This window comes from Trachemys scripta, unplaced genomic scaffold, assembly GCF_013100865.1.
Source record: "Trachemys scripta elegans isolate TJP31775 unplaced genomic scaffold, CAS_Tse_1.0 scaffold_26, whole genome shotgun sequence".
Lineage (NCBI taxonomy): Eukaryota > Metazoa > Chordata > Testudines > Emydidae > Trachemys > Trachemys scripta.
The window spans coordinates 4,211,076-4,231,295 of record NW_023260511.1 but is presented as its reverse complement, the minus strand read 5'-3'; the positions used below and the strand labels follow the sequence as shown (position 1 = coordinate 4,231,295).

Genomic DNA, 20,220 nt, shown 5'->3' with positions numbered 1-20,220 from the left:
CCTGGGAAACAAGCAGGGAGAACTGGAAGTCCTGGCACAGTCAAGGAACTATGATGTAATTGGAATAACAGAGACTTGGTGGGATAACTCACATGACTGGAGTACTGTCATGGATGGATATAAACTGTTCAGGAAGGACAGGCAGGGCAGAAAAGGTGGGGGAGTTGCATTGTATGTAAGAGAGGAGTATGACTGCTCAGAGTTCCGGTATGAAACTGCAGAAAAACCTGAGAGTCTCTGGATTAAGTTTAGAAGTATGAGCAACAAGGGTGATGTCGTGGTGGGAGTCTGCTATACACCACCAGACCAGGGGCATGAGGTGGACGAGGCTTTCTTCTGGCAACTAGCACAAGTTACTAGATCACAGGCTCTGGTTCTCATGGGAGACTTTAATCACCCTGATATCTGCTGGGAGAGTAATACAGTGGTACACAGACAATCCAGGAAGTTTTTGGAAAGTGTAGGGGACAATTTCCTGGTGCAAGTGCTGGAGGAACCAACTAGGGGCAGAGCTCTTCTAGACCTGCTGCTCACAAACTGGGAAGAATTAGTAGGGGAAGCAAAAGTGGATGGGAACCTGGGAGGCAGTGACCATGAGATGGTCAAGTTCAGGATCCTGACACAAGGAAGAAAGGAGAGCAGCAGAGTACGGACCCTGGACTTCAGAAAAGCAGACTTTGACTCCCTCAGGGAACTGATGCGCAGGATGCCTTGGAAGAATAACATGACGGGGAAAGGAGTCCAGGAGAGCTGGCTGTATTTTAAGGAATCCTTATTGAGGTTGCAGGAACAAATCATCCCGATGTGTAGAAAGAATAGTAAATATGGCAGGCGACCAGCTTGGCTAAACAGTGAAATCCTTGCTGATCTTAAACACAAAAAAGAAGCTTACAAGAAGTGGAAGATTGGACAAATGACCAGGGAGGAGTATAAAAATATTGCTCAGGCATGCAGGAGTGAAATCAGGAAGGCCAAATCACACTTGGAGTTGCAGCTAGCAAGAGATGTTAAGAGTAACAAGAAGGGTTTCTTCAGGTATGTTAGCAACAAGAAGAAAGTCAAGAAAAGCGTGGGCCCCTTACTGAATGAGGGAGGCAACCTAATGACCGAGGATATGGAAAAAGCTTATGTACCTAATGATTTTTTTGCCTCTGTCTTCACGAACAAGGTCAGCTCCCAGACTGCTGCACCGGGCAGCACAGTATGGGGGGAAGATGACCAGCCCTCTGTGGAGAAAGAAGTGGTTCGGGACTATTTAGAGAAACTGGATGAGCACAAGTCCATGGGGCCGATGCGCTGCATCCAAGGGTGCTAAAGGAGTTGGCGGATCTGATTGGAGAGCCATTGGCCATTATCTTTGAAAACTCATGGCGATCGGGGGAGGTCCCGGATGACTGGAAAAAGGCTAATGTAGTGCCCATCTTTAAAAAGGGGAAGAAGGAGGATCCGGGGAACTACAGGCCAGTCAGCCTCACCTCAGTCCCTGGAAAAATCATGGAGCACGTCCTCAAGGAATCAATTCTGAAGCACTTAGAGGAGAGGAAAGTGATCAGGAACAGTCAGCATGGATTCACCAAGGGCAAGTCATGCCTGACTAACCTAATTGCCTTCTATGAGGAGATAACTGGTTCTGTGGATGAGGGGAAAGCAGTGGATATGTTATTCCTTGACTTTAGCAAAGCTTTTGATACGGTCTCCCACAGTATTCTTGCCAACAAGTTAAAGAAGTATGGGCTGGATGAATGGGCTATAAGGTGGATAGAAAGCTGGCTAGATTGTTGGGCTCAACGGGTAGTGATCAATGGCTCCATGTCTAGTTGGCAGCCGGTTTCAAGCGGAGTGCCCCAAGGGTCAGTCCTGGGGCCGGATTTGTTCTATATCTTCATTAATGATCTGGAGGATGGCGTGGACTGCATTCTCAGCAAGTTTGCAGATGATACTAAACTGGGAGGAGTGGTAGGGGATAGGATACAGAGGGACCTAGACAAATTAGAGGATTGGGCCAAAAGAAACCTGATGAGTTTCAACAAGGATAAGTGCAGAGTCCTGCACTTAGGACGGAAGAATCCCATTCACTGTTACAAACTAGGGAGCGAGTGGCTAGGCAGCAGTTCTGCAGAAAAGGACCTAGGGGTTATGGTGGACGAGAAGCTGGATGTGAATCAACAGTGTGCCCTTGTTGCCAAGAAGGCTAATGGCATTTTGGGCTGTATAATTAGGGGCATTGCCAGCAGATCAAGGGACGTGATCGTTCCCCTCTATTCGACATTGGTGAGGCCTCACCTGGAGTACTGTGTCCAGTTTGGGGCCCCACACTACAAGAAGGATGTGGAAAAATTGGAAAGAGTCTAGCGGAGGGCAACAAAAATGATTAGGGGGCTGGAGCACATGAGTTATAAGGAGAGTCTGAGGGAACTGGGATTGTTTAGTCTCCAGAAGAGAAGAATGAGGGGGGATTTGATAGCTGCTTTCAACTACCTGAAAGGGGGTTCCAAAAAGGATGGATCTAGACTGTTCTCAGTGGTAGCAAATGGCAGAACAAGGAGTAATGGTCTCAAGTTGCAGTGGGGGAGGTTTAGATTGGATATTAGGAAAAACTTTTTCACTAGGAGGGTGGTGAAGCACTGGAATGGGTTACCTAGGGAGGTGGTGGAATCTCCTTCCTTAAAGGTCTTTAAGGTCAGGCTTGACAAAGCCCTGGCTGGGATGATTTAGTTGGGATTAGGTCCTGCTTTGAGCAGGGGGTTGAACTAGATGACCTCCTGAGGTCCATTCCAACCCTGATATTCTGTGATTCTATTATTCTATGAAAATTCTGAAAAGCATAGATAGTTCTCGGAAAGATTTGCTTGATGTGCATCAGCAGTCAAAAACACTAACAGAATGTTAGGAACCATCAGGAAAGAGATAGCTAATAAGACAGAAAATAACATAATGCCACGATATAAATCCATGGTAAGCCCACACCTTGAATACTGTATGCATTTCTTGATACCCCATCGAAAAAAATGTATGTTAGAATTGGGAAAAGTATAGAGAAGGGCAACAGAAAGATTAAGGGTATGGAACAGCTCCCATACGAAAAGAGATGTAAAAGACTAGGACTGTTCAGCTTGGAAAAGAGATGATAAAGGGGGAATATGAGAGACATCTATGAAATCATGAATGTTGTGGAGGAAGAGAAAAGGGAAAAGGGGACTATTATTTACCCATTCGCATAACACAAGAACTAGGGTTTACTTGATTAAATTAATAGGTTTAAAAGAAACAAATGGAAGTACTTTTCACACAACACAAAATCAACCCGTGGAAGTCATTGCTAGTGGATATTAAAATTTGCCAATTGTATTTTAAACATCTTGAACATCAAAAATTAGCCAACTTCAGTGAAGTGTTGACCTAATGATGATGACCTCCTGAGGTCCCTTCCAACCCTGATATTCTATGATTGTATGAAATTCATGTGGAAAAACATTTGGATCCTGTACTTTTGCTATCAGTAAATTTGACAGCATTGTGTTCTCTCCGCTGCTATCAGTCAGCTTCTCCATTGTTTCTTTCAAGCATAATTAACCTCATTCACTTGGAATATGACAGTTTTTTCATTGATTCCAAAGCCAAAAGGGACCATTTTGATCATCTAGTCTGATCACCTCTAGAAACACAGGCCAGGAAATGCCTCAAAATAATTCCTAGAGGGTTGTTAAAAAATAAAAACACAAAAAACAATCCAATCTTGATTTAGAAATTGCCAGGATTTGGAGATACTATCACAACCCTTGATAAATTGTTCAAATGATTAATCACTCTCACTATTAAAAATTTACACCATATGCAAATTAAAAAAAAAGAAAATTAAGTTAACTTACTTTTCCTTTTTCCAAGAAGTAGGATGACGGTCACACCACTGGACAGCAATAAACAGATTAAGTTACCTACGGAAAGATAGAACATGTTACTATGAAAGGTGATGTGTGGAATGTGCCCCGAGCGTGAACAGAAAGAATAGTGGTATTGGGGATGTGTTAGATAACAGAACTTGAAATGAATGGAGACACTTTACAAAAGTTCAGGAATGTGAGAAATTTAAGGTAGACTTTGTTTCCAATGCTGTTACTTTGTCATGAAAAAAATGCATTTAAAAACATTCATAAATTCAGTCATTGGATGGGTAATGAGTTTAATCAAAATTCCTATGCCTCTTCAGTTTTGAAATAATTCTTTGCATTTATTCTAGAGATGAGCAGTAAAATCTCTGCAATAATCTTTGAATGCTTTAATTCTAATTAAAGTACAGAGCTGGATTAGTGGTCTTTTGTAGCTCACTCAGAAGGTCGAAAGAAGGCTCTATGGTACAGAGAGAGGGGAAGGACTCTTGTTAATTTCTGGAGTGCTGATACCAGTGTGGTACTCTGCTAGGGAAGAAGTAATTTATAGCCCTCCCAGGACCCCAGCAGTTCCTGTGGAGTAGATTCAGTCTCCTGCAGCCCTAGTTCAAGGATGGTGCAGTGGCTGAGTGTACAATATATGTGAGGAGGGTGACATTGGAGGCTGTTGAGCAGTGCTCTGTTGCTGGATGGTGTGAAGGCTTTTCCAGGGCAGTTTGTCTTCTTTAAAATCCACCACTGAAACTAGACTGCTAGTGAAGAGACTGGACAGCAGGATAAGGAATCTGTATCCCTGCTGTTATGTTAAATATAGAGCTAAGACAATAGTACAAAGTCCTGGACTTCCTTTCCTATTGGTGCCTCCTCTTCCATCCCTCTCCCTCTCATCACTGCCTTTCCCCTTTATCACTGTAAATTTTTCCTTCTTTCCCCTATCCCCAAATTAAAAAAATTAAGTTGGTTAATAAAAATTCCTTGTGCATCTGTAGGGCCCTCCATTTGAGGATCTGAGTGTTTAACACACATGAATGAATTAGTCTTAAAATACCTTGTGAAGTAGGGAAGCATCATTACCCTACTTCACACCTGGGGAAACTGAGGTACAGACAGGTTAAATGGCTTGCTTCAAATTACACACAACTCTGGCAAAGCAGCCCACCTCCTATGACTCCTAGCCTTGTGCACTAACCACAAGACAACTCTTCCACCCCAACAGCAGCTGCCTTGCACTGCTGGTGAACATCCCTTTCTGCCCTGCAATTGTGGGAGTTCTCCCTTCTCTCCTGAAGTCATAATCCACACACATCACTTACATGCAAAGTGGATAGTAAAAGTTTGAGTTAAAAGCAGCACTTGCAAAAGCTCTCACTACTGGTATAAGGGATTCTTCATAAAGATTCAAAACAAACACAAATTCCTCACAGGAATTCTGAGACCTTCAGAACTGAAAAGGTACCAAGCATTATCCTTGTCTGTCCTGTGGCATGTTTTCCTCTGCTGATGCGCATGCATTCTCATTCAGCCTGTTGTTCTCTGCTGGGAGTAACACTGCCATAAATTCAGGTACTCTGTGTGTGTGTGTGTGTGTGTTCTTTTAGATTTATCCAAAAGTATAAGAAAAATAGGGTACAAAGCATTACAATGTGATTCTCCCACACTCATTCCTATTCTAATTCGAATAAAGCAGTAGAAATTGTGCCCTTAAATTAGAACTTTTTATAGGGAACTGGTTGTTAAGATTTTGGCAGCTCATCCCTGATCGGACCTCACCGAATCATCGATAAACTCAGTTCAGCAGTATATAAGATTAGAATAACAGGAGGCAAGTGTAATAAAGACAAAATCTACCATGCTAATCAGTTAAAGCTGTATCGATCATTCAGGTCGCAGGAGCAACTTCCTCCTCAGGACTTAAGTGAACAGCATCTGACGAAATCACAACAGCTTGAGCCCAGCAGATTACAACCATGAAATTGACTTTGATATTTCTGACTTACTACACCCTTATCATTGCTCTAAGGGTAGGACTGAGTCAAAATCCTGAATATGGGACTGAACTTTTACAGCCCCAGGAAACCAGACGACCCAGTCGTGCTCAATTGCCTGAGCACAGGCAAAAAAGGAACGGACTTTTATACTCAACCCAGAACTTATCTACTACCCGATCCAACAGGTTAAGGGAATTAGGGGTGAAAATGTCACCTTTGAATATCAATTGGTGGGAGTAACTTTGTTACTATCCAGTAGCTGGAAAAAGATTTGGCCCTTAGATGACAACTCAAATGGGGGAAGATGTAATACCTATACCTCCTCAACAACGAATTCAACTTCCCTGAAACATGGAATACCTTATGGAACTTGAAGAAACAAAGCCAGTTGTAATAATTTGATAATGTGGGGAAGTTTAACCTTATATAAGCTTGAATATGAGGATGAAGGATGATATAAGGTACTCATTATAGCTACCTTTCAAACGAAATCAGGAAGCAAAAGAGATGTACAGAATATGACATTTGAACTTAAGGTTTGGGATCCAATCATTGACTATGATTATGATAATTCAATATCAAATGATGTAAATTGCCAATGTTAAACCCAGGACCTGCTAGTGGTCTCACCACAATACCCATAATAGGGGAAGTGATTAATCAGGTTTGGTTTATGCATATTCCTGTAGTACTAAATTTATCTAATTGTTATTTAGGAGAATTTAGCTATTGTCAGCATACCAAAGTGGCTTCCTTTTTCTCAGTACGACTTGTGGATAGAATTGTAGCCTATCAACAAGGAGTGTGAGATATTGTTCTGTTGGGAATGGATAATGAAATCCATAAGCCACATACTCCGAGAAGGAAGGGTAGCTTGAATCCCCTTGGAGGTATTGGATCTCTAACAGGACTATTTGGTTTAGGAATGTCGGTTTGGAACTGAGGAGATATTTCAAAAATTCGCAAACATATAGATTATGTATTAAAAGAGGAAGCCAATGGAGTGGTCAATCCAATGTTACAGGGAATAAAGGGATTGGCGCAGGAAGAGCGATTTACTGTTCATAATAAGCACGATATAACCCAACTGTTTAATGAGACTCAACGAAAAATTAATTAGCTAATTGCTTTAAACAATGATCAGCACAGAGATTAACATGTAGAAAAGAGATTATATGTTCTGCATATGGGGAATATGTTGTAATTACAATCACTCATGCATTATGATCCTTAAGATTGGGAAAAGTTCCTGAGTTAATTAAAGATGAGCAATTGTTAAGTTGGTACTGTCCCAAGTGTTTTCAAGAGCTGGAAAAGGAACAATCCACTTGTTTGGAGTCATGCCAGCATTTGCCAGTGGGTGCTATGAAAGAGATGGGATCTGTGACACCTCACCCCAACCAAGACAGTTGTTCTCTTTTGAAAGATTGTATGATGGCATGATCCTTGTATGTCTCATTCAAGGTCTCGTTACCAGTGTTTGACCCAGACACGGATGTGTACAGGCAATTGGTTGCTGTCCATTCGAACACCTCGAAGGTCACCTCAAAGACGACATCTATAGGGAATGCATTAATGCACCTCCCCTGGTGGTCTATCACACTCCAACTCAGACCTGGAAAGGGCCACAGCTGGCCTGTTGTTCTGAGAAAGGGCCTCAGTATATCTGTAGGTGTAACATGTTTGAAACAGACACTGTTTTGTGCGGACTACAGGGAGAGAAAATGCAGAATTCATCATCGTCATGCCTGGTGAGGCTGACCAAGTGGAAGACTCTGATGGAGAGGGTGACCTATGCTAGAAGTAACCAATTTTGCGTGGCTAACAACCAAAAGAGGACCAATATGGTCCCTTAGAGTGTAATGTCACAGAACCAAATTTTTGTTTTACTCCAGAGCAACCCACTTTGATACGAAATCAAGCTATTTCCCCTATTCCCACTTTTGAGAACATCACCATTATTCAGTCCAACCCATACTATCAGGATTTAACTATCCAAAACACATCCACCTTTCTTGACTACATTCCCCCACTAGGGTTACAGATAAAATCATTACTGACCCATAAGGAGACCCACCTAATACAAATTACTAATTATATGAACAAAGCCCAACCAGTTATTACCCAATTAATGAATGAGGGGAATGAGCCTGAAACAACTCCCAGAGAAAATTTTGGACTAAAAGAATGGGTGATTATCCAAGGAATTGCAGTTGGAATTAATTTCCTTATTTTAGGTTGCCTGCTGTATAAATCCAACAAACCCAAGCCAAAACCAAGACGGACACCTAGACAGGCACCATGTGTTGAGTAACACAAGTATGTATACATGGTGCCCACTCCAGATATATACCAACATGTACCCAGGTATGAAACTAATACAAAATCCTCTCTATGTGACGTGGTTCATTGGTGCACACCACCCTGTCAAAGGGGTGTGTGTAGTCTAAAGGATTAATCTGCTTGCTTGCATAGATATATCTTTTCTTATAAGTTTAAATATTTGATGTATTGTAATAGGTTCATAGATTTAGATTAAAATAAATTTAGCTGTAATGCAAGAGACCTACAGGCCAAAAACCGGTATGTTAAGCTAAGGCAAAGTTAGCATAACTATATTAAGACCTTTTTGCCCAGAAAGTAAAGTTAACCTATATCTTGTTACCTAAATAGATAAGTACCCACATCTATGTCTAAGATCTTTTACCCAGACCAATAGACAATGAAGAATGGCATACGGGGTTTATCAAAGTTGTACCCACAGACTTAAAAGGTACACCACAAGGAAACTTACATGTGTACGAACATCATCAATACCCATATACATACTAGCCTATAGGATAAGTGTACCCAAATATTTATGTGGATGAGGAATGAAATTTGGACATAAGAGAGAGGATTTCCGGCACTTGTGCCCTATAAAAGAAGTGACCCACATCGCTATCTTATCTTCATCTTCAACTAACTATCAATGCTATCCATCCACGATGGCTATTAACTAATAGTAGGCCGTACTTATTTTCTTTTCAAACTTTAAGTTCCAAGTAGACTAGGCTAAGCTTGGTTTCCCTAAACTTTTGTTGTTAGTTTGGTTTATTAGGTTTTGATTTTAAGTTTAAGTTAGATAAGTAAACTCCAAGTTAGCTTTGACAGCTCTTTGTATTAGTTTCCTTGGCACACCTCTGCAAGAGGTGAGAATCTGGAACCGCTAGAGGAGAGGTCCTCTGTCTTTCAACACCAGGTTATCAAGACAGGGTGTGCGTATATTAACCAAAGTTTTGCAGCACATAATATTATATTATCATATGTATCTCTTGAATAACAGCAATACAGTTGTAACTTTGTAATTCTGACTATTTTACCGTTTGCTTACTATTTCATTGATTTTAATAAAAAGTCTTTATGACTATATCTGTCACAGTGTGAGGTTCCTTTGTATATTCTCTAGAGCCTGATTCGGGACAAGACCTTTTATCTTCTCATCAAAGAGATTGGCAAACTTAAAACCCAAACTAATTAATATTCATCATCAAATATTATTATTATTTATTAATTAAAATTAAATTGAAATAAATTAAATTGATACATTAAATCAATATTATTAACACACCCTAGATCAGGCAACAAGGAGAAGCAAATAAACTGAAATAAGCTGAATTTTAAGGAGGTTTTTGATATCTAAACAAGATGTGAAAGAATGCACTTGTCTACCTTACAGCAAGATCTCTCTTGAGGGCTCCCAGATGAACCATGAAATGGTCAACCACACTATTCCAGAGCAATTCTAGATTTCCCAGCCACACCACAGAGAAAGAAGAGACAAGTAGAAAAAGATGTGCAAAAAATGTTTTTGCAAAAAAGAAAGAGTTAGATAAGCTTATGTCAATAGCGTTGTGTGTCACTGCCTGCTTCTGTGAAGCACTGAGCATCCTCAATTCATATTTGGCCAAATTCATAAATCTTATTCAGGTGTAACTCAGGTAAAATTCCCAAAAGCATAGATAGTTCTTGGTAAACATCCACTTGATGTGCATCAGCAATCAAAAATGCTAGCAGAATTTTAGAAACCATTATGAAAGAGAACAAATAACATGATGCCACTATATGAATCCATGATATGCCCACCCCTTTAAAACTGTGTGCAGTTCTGGACACCCCATTTAAAAAATTGTATGTTAGAATTGGGAAAAGTATAGAGAAGGGCAAAAAAAACGATTAAGGGTATGGAACGGCTCCCATACAAGAAGCGATTTAAAAGACTAGGACTGTTCAGCTTGGAAAAGAGATGATAAAGGGGGAATATGAGAGAGATCTATGAAATCCTGAATGCTGTGGAGGAAGAGAAAAGGGAAAAGGGAACTATTAATTACCCATTTGCATAACACAAGAACTAGGGGTTATTTGATTAAATAAATAGGTTTAAAACAAACAAACAAAAGGAAGTACTTTTCACAGTCAACCCATGGAAGTCATTGCTAGGGGATATTAAAATTCACTAATTATATTTTAAACATCTTGAACATCATAAATTAGCCAACTTCAGTGAAGTTCATGTGTAGAAATATTTGGATCCAGTAGTTTTGCTATCAGTAAATTTAACCAGCATTGTGTACTCTCTGCTGCTGTCAGTCAGCTTCTCCATTGTTTCTTTCAAGCAAAATTAACCTAATTCACTTGCAGTATGACAGTTTTTTCATTGATTCAAAGGCCAAAATAGACCATTGTGATCATCTAGTTTGATCACCCCTAGAACACAGGCCAGAGAACTGCCCCAAAATAATTAGTAGGTCAGAATTAAAAAAAAAAAATCCAGTCTTGATTTAGAAATGGTCAGGGTTGGAGACACCACCCCAACCTTTGATAAATTGTTCCAATGGTTAATCAGCCTCTCTATTAAAAATTTTCACCTTATGCAAATTAAACAAAAGAAAATTAAGATAACTTACTTTTGCATTTTTCAAGAACTATAATGACGGTCACAGCAATAGACAGCAATAAACAGATTAAGGCACCTATGGAAAGATAGAACACGTTACTATCACCACCATGTGGCCTCAAACATGGGAAGGATTTCTAAGTGTTGCAGTTTTGGACCTAAACAATGTTGGAATTTTGATGGGGTATGAACAATGATGGGATATGAACAGATGTCCCTGCCAGGAGGTGTGGACTCTACCTAAGTGCCCCCAGTTTGGTTTTACCTGTTCCTCCCCACTATTCAAAGACAGAGTGAGACAGGCTCCATTAAGAGTCTTTTGTTATTTAAGTTCTCAGTAAGAGCTGAACTCACGTGTGGTGGGACAGCATTTCTTCCCAGCCTGCTAAGAGTTAAAAGTCAGTAAGAGCTGACAGTCACTAAGAGTTGGGTGGACTCTCAGAGGTCACAGCAGAGAGGCAGGTGGCAGAAGGTGACCGGCGACTGGAACAAGTGGGGGAGGAATAACGGCTGGCAGGGTGGCCAGGAGGGGAGAAACCACGGATAGCAGGGAGGGCAGTAGGGAGGAACAGCGACTGGTGGGGCAGCAAGCCAGAGTAAGTGTTCAGATGATGGAGAAAGCAAGGTGCCTTCTTCCCCGGATGGGAGGTCTACTCCCACAGATGCACCTCTGAACCCTGGGTCCTAACCAAGGGCAATCGCTGTGAGTGCAATATGGTGGAGGAGCAGAGATGGGCACATAAAAGGAAGTTTTGGTTGTAGAATTCAAGAACAGGAGGCAGAAGACTCTGCCCCACACACTCTGGGGGTGGTGGTGTCCCGCTCACAGTTTTTCTTTTATCAATCCTGCTTGTGGCATTTTCCCCAATTGATGTTGGGTGACTTCCTTCCTTTCATTAAAAGTTAATTTCCTACACTCAGACGCTGTGCCTGCGAATGGGTAAGTTTTGCCTCTCAGAGATACCTAGGGGTGTCATTTCCCCAGGTTACTGGGTGGGGGCTCAAGAAAGTTTCTGTTGTATTGTTGAAAAGGATCCTCAAGATATTGATCCCAGCCCTGGCTGCTGCCAGCTCCACCTGGGAGAAGGGTAACGATAGAATAACTATGGGCCATGTTGGTGATCTCCTCTTCTGCTGAGTGTCTCTTACATGCTCCAGTGAGTCTCAGACAAACTGAACCCCTCCACACTAAGTTTTTTTTCCCCTACGAAAGAGGAGGGTTCAGCTGACTACCATGTTATGGCCTTTCACCAGGATGTCAGAAATCCCTTTAGCTGTCCTGGGATCCATACAACTGCAAATGCTGAAGGGGCTGGTGAGGGGGAAGTGGGGATAATGCACATTGCTCCCCTTCCTACCCCTCTGATTGCACAGACAGGACAATACCGCACATCTTTAACCTTTAATAGGTACCTACCTTCCTGCCTGGCCCTTACATAATGAAAGATTCAGTGATTATCACTGAGTATTTTCAGAAAACTTAGAGAAGACAATAGGTAAATAATATCATGACACTTTTAATAGCTGATGCCCATATTAGGAGAGTTGGATTGTGTCCAACTGAGCATTTTTCTATTTAATAGTGATTATGAAGGTTCTTGCCAAAATTGTTCAAAAAAGGTTGGTCTCTAATTTCTTTTCTAATCTTCTATACGGGGGGGATGGGCATATGACAAGCCTCATAGACTGAATAGCTGGTGCAGGCTATTGAAGATATTGCACTTATTTCCACTATCGAACATTTCTGCGTGATAGGCCCAGACCTGTACTGGAGAAGGAGATTGTTACAGAATCACACTGCCCAGAGGAGACCTCCAGTGGGATTGTGATTTAAGGGGTGAACAGTTTCTCCTTGAGATCCCAGGCATGGAGAGGGACAAAGCACGCTTAGCACCCTGCTGCCAGAGACGAGGGAGGCCAGGCAATTGCTCTGGAAAAGAGCATCCTTTTATACAAAGCCCAAGACTCATGAGTATGAGGCCTTATTTCCCATCAACCTTGGGCTCTGTGGCCACTTTACTCTCAGGTTTGTGAGGTGAGAACTCTCCAGAAACCAGGGAAACATCCCTGGGAGGGACCCTGCCTACCACATGTCCCATACTGTGGAAATGCCAGGCTCTTCCCAATTCGACTGCAGCCACTGGGGAAAACTTACGTTTGTGCTCCCACGGTTTATCTGGAAAATAGAAAACACAAAGACTTTTCATTATATTCACAGTATGATCTGATGAGGAACCTAATCCTGGCACTTCTCATGTAAATCTTTTTATTGATTTCATGGGAAAAGAACTGGGCACTGGATTATGTAATTATAATTCTCTGGCAAAAGAATAACTTGATACACCCTCAAATGTGTGATTGTAAAGTTCACTTTTTCCCCTTGGTTTTGTCCTATGAAAAAGGCACAAGGGTTTGCACACGTTATTCTCTCCCAGAAGAGAGAGTCTCAAGCAAGACACAGGAAACCTCTCCCTCATACATGTGACAGTGATGTAAAATTAGTGCAGTCCTAGGGCCAGAACCAAATTCACCAAAGTCAATGGGAGACTTTCCATTCACTTCAGTGGATTCTGAATCAGTTACTTGACAGCAGATTCACAGAAGAACATAGCCATCTCAGTGCCTCTTTAGGTGCCTAAATCCAGCATTGAAGCATCACTGACTTTCTCAAAGCCAAATCTGAACAACCAACTAACCCTGTAAGTGCCTGAAGTGCCCATGGTTTCACTTTTGCTCTGTTTGAGCTTGGAGCTGGGAGATGAGCACCACAGCCTGAAGAGTCTGTACTGAACTCCCACTCCCCACCAAAATTGGGACTTTGAACTATTGTGAGCTTTAGTGGGTGACTGGGGAGTGCCAGCCCTGCAGAGACCAGCAATCAAGGGGAATATAACCAACCCAGGGGCAGCTACTTAGAGCCATCTGGGACCTTCCCAAGACTCCACAACAGGGAGCCAGGAGAGGAACTAAAATGTGTTTGTGGGAAAGGTCCCTGAAGAGGGACGGGTGAACGAATAGGCAGGAGGGATAGATATGGAATTACGTATCCGTTGCTGATGAATTGCAACGGCCTTTTGTCTGAGGTGATATTATGCCATGTTGGGTAGAATGTGGTCATGGAATCATAGAATATCAGGGTTGGAAGGGACCTCAGGAGGTCATCTAGTCCAACCCCCTGCTCAAAGCAGGACCAATTCCCAACTAAATCATCCCAGCCAGGGCTTTGTCAAGCCTGACCTTCAAAACCTCTGAGGAAGGAGATTCCACCACCTCCCTAGGTAACCCATTCCAGTGCTTCACCACCCTCCTAGTGAAAAAGCTTTTCCTAATATCGAAACTTAACCCACTGCAACTTGAGACCATTACTCCTTGTTCTGTCATCTGCTACCACTGAGAACAGTCTAGATCCATCCTCTTTGGAACCCCCTTTCAGGTAATTGAAAGCAGTTATCAAATCCCACCTCATTCTTCTATTCTGCAGACTAAACAATCCCAGTTCCCTCAGCATCTCCTCATAACTCATGTGCTCCAGCCCCCTAATAATTTTTGTTGTCCTCCACTGGACTCTTTCCAATTTTTCCACATCCTTCTTGTAGTGTGGGGCTCAAAACTGGACACAGTACTACTGATGAGGCCTCACCAATGTCGAATAGAGGGGAATGATCACGTTCTTCAGTCTGCTGGCAATGCCCCTTCTTATACAGCCCAAAATGCAGTTAGCCTTCTTGGCAACAAGAGCACACTGTTGACTCATATCCAGCTTCTCGTCCACTGTAACCCCTAGGTCCTTTTCTGCAGAACTGCTGCTAGCCATTCGGTCCCTAGTCTGTAACAGTGCATGGGATTCTTCGGTCCTAAATGCAGGACCATCAGGTTTCTTTTGGCCCAATCCTCTAATTTGTCTAGGTCCCTCTGTATCCTATCCCTACCCTCTAGTGTATCTACCACTCCTCCCAGTTTAGTGTCATCTGAAAACTTGCTGAGAGTGAAGTTCACGCCATCCTCCAGATCATTAATGAAGATATTGAACAAAACCATCCCCAGGACCTACCCTTGGGGAACTCTGCTTGAAACCAGCTGCCAACTAGACATGGAGCCGTTGATCACTACCCATTGAGCCCGACGATCTAGTCATCTTTCTATCCACCTTATAGTCCTTTCATTCAGCCCATACTTCTTTAACTTGCTGGCAAGAATACTGTGGGAGACCGTATCAAAGCTTTGCTAAAGTCAAGGAATAACACATCCACTGCTTTCCCCTCATCCACAGACCCAGTTCTCTCCTCATAGAAGGCAATTAGAACCTTCTAAGAACCTTCATAGTCACCATTAAATAGAAAAAAAACTCAATAGGATACAGTCGAACTCTCCTAATATGGGCACCAACTATTAAAAGTGTCATGATAGGCAATTAGGTTGGTCAGGCATGACTTGCCCTTGGTGAATCCATGCTGACTGTTCCTGATCACTTTCCTCTCCTCTAAGTGCTTCAGAATTGATTCCTTGAGGACCTGCTCCATGATTTTTCCAGGGACTGAGGTGAGGCTGACGGGCCTGTAGTTCCCCGGATCCTCCTTCTTCCCTTTTTTAAAGATGGGCACTACATTAGCCTTTTTCCAGTCATCCGGGACCTCCCCCGATCACCATGAGTTTTCAAAGATAATGGCCAATGGCTCTGCAATCACATCCGCCAACTCCTTTAGCACCCTCAGATGCAGTGCATCCAGCCTGATGGACTTGTGCTCGTCCAGTTTTTCTAAATAGTCCTGAACCACTTCTTTCTCCTCAGAGGGCTGGTCACCTCCTCCCCATGCTGTGCTGCCCAGTGCAGCAGTCTGGGAGCTGACCTTGTTTGTGAAGACAGAGGCAATAAAAGCATTGAGTACATTAGCTTTTTCCACATCTTCTGTCACTAGGTTACCTCCTTCATTCAGTAAGGGTCCCACACTCTCCTTGACTTTCTTCTTGTTGCTAACATACCTGAAGAAACCCTTCTTGTTACTCTTAACATCTCTAGCTAGCTGCAACTCCAAGTGTGATTTGACCTTCCCGATTTCACTCCTGCGTGCCTGAGCAATATTTTTATACTCCTCCCTGGTCATTTGTCCAATCTTCCACTTCTTGTAAGCTTCTTTTTTTGCGTTTAAGATCAGCAAGGATTTCACTGTTAAGCCAAGCTGGTCGCCTGCCATATTTACTATTCTTTCTACACATCGGGATGGTTTTTTCCTGCAACCTCAATAAGGATTCTTTAAAATACAGCCAGCTCTCCTGGACTCCTTTCTCCCTCATGTTTTTGTCCCAGGGGATCCTGCCCATCAGTTCCCTGAGGGAGTCAAAGTCTGCTTTTCTGAAGTTCAGGGTCTGTATTCTGCTGCTCTCCTTTCTTCCTTGTGTCAGCATCCTGAACTCGACCATCTCATGGTCACTGCCGCCCAGGTTCCCATCCACTTTTGCTTCCTCTACTAATTCTTCCTGGTTTGTGAGCAGCAGGTCTAGAAAGGCTTTGCCCCTAGTCGGTTCCTCCAGCACTTGCACCAGGAAATTGTCCCCTAAACTTTCCAAAAACTTCCTGGATTGTCTGTGCACTGCTGTATTGCTCTCCCAGCAGATATCAGGGTGATTAAAGTCTCCCATGAGGACCAGGGCCTGCGATCTAGTAACTTCTGCTAGTTGGCGGAAGAACACCTCATCCACCTCATCCCCCTGGTCTGGTGGTCTATAGCAGACTCCCACCACGACATCACCCTTGTTGCTCACACTTCTAAACTTAATCCAGAGACTCTCAGGTTGTTCTGCAGTTTCGTACCAGAGCTCTGAGCAATCATACTCCTCTTTTACATACAATGCAACTCCCCCACCTTTTCTGCCCTGCCTGTCCTTCCTGAATAGTTTATATCCATCCATGACAGTACTCCAGTCATGTGAGTTATCCCACCAAGTCTCAGTTATTCCAATCACATCATAGTTCCTTGACTGTCCCAGGACTTCCAGTTCTCCCTGCTTGTTTCCCAGGCTTCTTGCATTTGTGTATAGGCACTTAAGATAACTCGCTGATTGTCCTGCTTTCTCAGTATGAAACAGGAATCCTCCCCTCTTGCCCTCTCCTGCTTGTGCTTCCTCCCGGTATCCCATTTCCCCACTTACCACAAGGCTTTGGTCTCCTTCTCCCTGGTGAACCTAGTTTAAAGCCCTCCTCACTAGGTTAGCCAGCCTGCCTGCGAATATGCTCTTCCCTCTCTTTGTTAGGTGGAGTCCATCTCTGCCTAGCACTCCTCCTACCACACCACCATTCCATGGTCAAAGAATCCAAAGCCTTCTCTCTGACAGCACCTGCGTAGCCATTTGTTGACTTCCACAATTCGTCGGTCTCTACCCAGGCCTTTTCCCTGCACAGGGAGGATGGACGAGAACACCACTTGCGCCTCAAACTCCTTTATCCTTCTTCCCAGAGCCACGTAGTCTGCAGTAATCGGCTCAAGGTCATTCTTGGCAGTATCATTGGTGCCCACGTGGAGAAACAGGAAGGGGTAGCGATCCGAGGGCTTGATGAGTCTCAGCAGTCTCTCTGTCACATCATGAATACTAGCTCCTGGCAAACAGCAGACCTCTCAGTTTTCTCGGTCGGGGCGGCAGATAGAGGACTCAAGTCCCCCTGAGGAGGGAGTCCCTGAGCACCACCACCCTCCTCCTTCTCTTGGGAGTGGTGGTCGTGGAACCCCCATCCCTAGGACTGTGCATCTCATGCCTTCCAATCGGTGGAGTCTCCTTCTGCTCCCTTCCCTCAGATGTATCATCTACTCCAATCTTTGCATTAGTACCTGTGGAAAGAACATGAAAATGGTTGCTCACCTTTATCTCCATTGCCGGTACATGGACGCTCCTCTTTCTTCTTCTGAAGGTCACATGCTGCCAAATTTCTTCACTGTCTCTCAGTCCCCTCTGCGCAGCCAGCTCCGATTCTTCAGAACTTTGTGCCCGTAGAAGCATATCCTGACATCTGTCCAGGAAATCTTCATTTTCTCGTATGCAACGCAGGATCAATACTTGTTTCTCCAGACCTCGAACCTTCTCTTCCAATAAAGTCAGATGGTCAGCAAACTGATGGATAGTTTCTGGTGGTGGCAGCATATGGTCAAGGTGGAGTTGTCTCGGTCAAGTTATCAAAACTGCACTTTTGAGGTAGGTGGGTGAGATGTAGATGATTGTGATTGGGGCTGTCTACTTTTAAGGATTTCTCTGTTATCTTCACTTCAGGTCCTAATGTTGTTGAGCTGGAAGGGAAGCCAGAGGTCAAGATCTTTGGGTAGGCTGATATCTACCTGGTCTTTCCTTCTGTGCTGTTTATCAATGCTGCGTGATCTCAATGCTGCTTTTGAATCTTTTAGGGAATGAAGGGATTCATCAACACAGTTGGCAAATAGTTTGGAGCTTTGGAATGGCAGATCCTCTACTGCATCCTACACTTCCTTTAAGAATCCCAACAGGTGTAGCCATGAACTCCGTCTCATGACCACTGATGTTGCTCTTGACAAAGCCTCATAATAGGAAATTCTGAATTATAGAGTTGACATTGAGAGATCTATCCTCTTCCAGTCTTTGTCATTGGGGGTCATTTTGGAGTGATGTTGTCTCCCCCTTTTATTCTATGCATTGACTACCAGAGAGTTTGGTATGGGATGTGAAAATAAGAAAATCAGAAGTCCATGTCCATTGCATTAGCAGATGTTGGACGGTTGGGGTTGGCATCACTGTGTCGTCCGGTGAAGATGATAAAAAGTTGGTTCGAGGTGAAGTTTCCTCCTCTATTCTCTCCTCATCCTCCACAAAAGGTCCTCCTTTGGGTTCAGGATGTCTGGATTCAGACAAAGATGGGGCATGTCTAGGTCTCTCCCTCTGACTAACCAGACTGCCAATCTCTCTGTCTCATGCCTTTGTCAGTGTCTATCCTGTGCCGCACAACCAACCCCCCTCAGTTCCTTCTCTACCACCTGGTTCATAAATTGAACTCAGAAGTAAAGGGGAGAAGGGTGGGTAGTGGAACACTCATTGAGTCACCATCTTGAATGGCCTCAGTTACTACATAGAGTGAGTAACTTTCTCTTCTTCTTCGAGGAGTGTCCCTGTGAGTGCTCCACTGCAGGTAATTGTCAAGCAGTGTCCCGCAGTGGATGGAAGGGGCTTTGGAGTTGCATGAGTAATTAACAATAATAAAGTAAATCCTACCAATGTGTCCAATCTTGAGATCTGATCTATTGCCTAATGTTTTGTAAACATGTTTGGGGATGCCCATGTGGCTACTTTATATATATCTTTGATTGATAAGAGAAATGCTACTGTGACTGATATTGACCTGGTGCAATTGGTTGGGAACCATGGTGAGAGTTGTATATCCTCCTGTTCTAGCAAAGGTGGATGCATCCAGAAATCCATTTACACAGTAACTGCTTGAAAATGGCAAAACCTGTAGGTCATTCCAAAATTGAAATAAAAAGTCTTGGTGACTATAGGCAGATTTTGGTTCTCTTAATGTAGAATGATCGTGCATGTCTGATATCCAGGGTATATACTATTTGGTTCTGTTTGCTCCCATGAGGTTTAGAGAAGAACAAGGAAGATGGACTGGTTGGTTTAATTGGAAAGAGGAGAGTATAGTGGGCAAAAATTTAGTCTGATGTCAAATATTTGTTCCTCATGTACTTAATGTACATGATCATGAGTGTGATCAAGACACCCCTTTTCTTTGTTTAGCACAATAGATTGAGCTCCTGGAGTCTATCACAACAAAATGCTTTCTAATCTTTTAATCATTTCCCTGGTTCTTCTCTGAACCCTCTCCTATTTATCAAGTTCCTTTTTCAATTGGGGACACCAGAACTGGACACATTATTCCAGTGGCAGAAGCAAAGACAGAGCTAAAATAATCTTCAGAGTCCTGAGAAAGAAATTGCACCTGGTCAGATTACAGACAATGTGTGTCTGACTGGTCCAGTCATGGGACAGGAATGGTGAGTGGGTTCTTGAAGGATATCATCCTGGGGAACAGTAGGTGGGATCGTATATAAAGGGGCTAACAGCTCTTCCTGGAGATCTCAGGCATGCAGGGGGACAGCACCCTCAGCATCCTGCTGCCAGGGGCAGAGGCATCCAGGAAACTCTTCTGGCAGAAAGGCACAAGACCTCTGACCATGAGACCTGGCATCTGTCAGACTCTTAGGATTTGTGGTTATTCTGGCATGCTCTGCACTCTGCTGTGTGAGGGGAGAACCCCACTCATTGATGCAGGATGCAATTAAAGGCCCCTGAAGTTTCCAGCAGAAGTTTCCCATCCAAGGGGATGCTCTGGCCTTTCCATATTAAGAGTTCCCCCTCTGACTTTCATTCCAAAGTGCTGGTGAGGTCTCAGCTC

At 43.2% G+C, this 20,220-nt stretch overlaps 1 protein-coding gene across 1 annotated transcript in view; it reads right to left on the bottom strand.

Annotated features, from left to right (window-relative positions):
- LOC117870324 overlaps positions 1-20,220 on the bottom strand; it is a 132,926-nt gene that overhangs the window by 58,028 nt on the left and 54,678 nt on the right. Inside the window, exons 17-19 of the mRNA XM_034757424.1 lie at positions 12,967-12,987; positions 10,822-10,887; positions 3,870-3,935 (exon numbers count right to left, since the gene is read on the bottom strand). Coding sequence (XP_034613315.1) covers positions 3,870-3,935; positions 10,822-10,887; positions 12,967-12,987 — 153 coding nt within the window. The remainder of the gene's footprint in view (positions 1-3,869; positions 3,936-10,821; positions 10,888-12,966; positions 12,988-20,220) is intronic.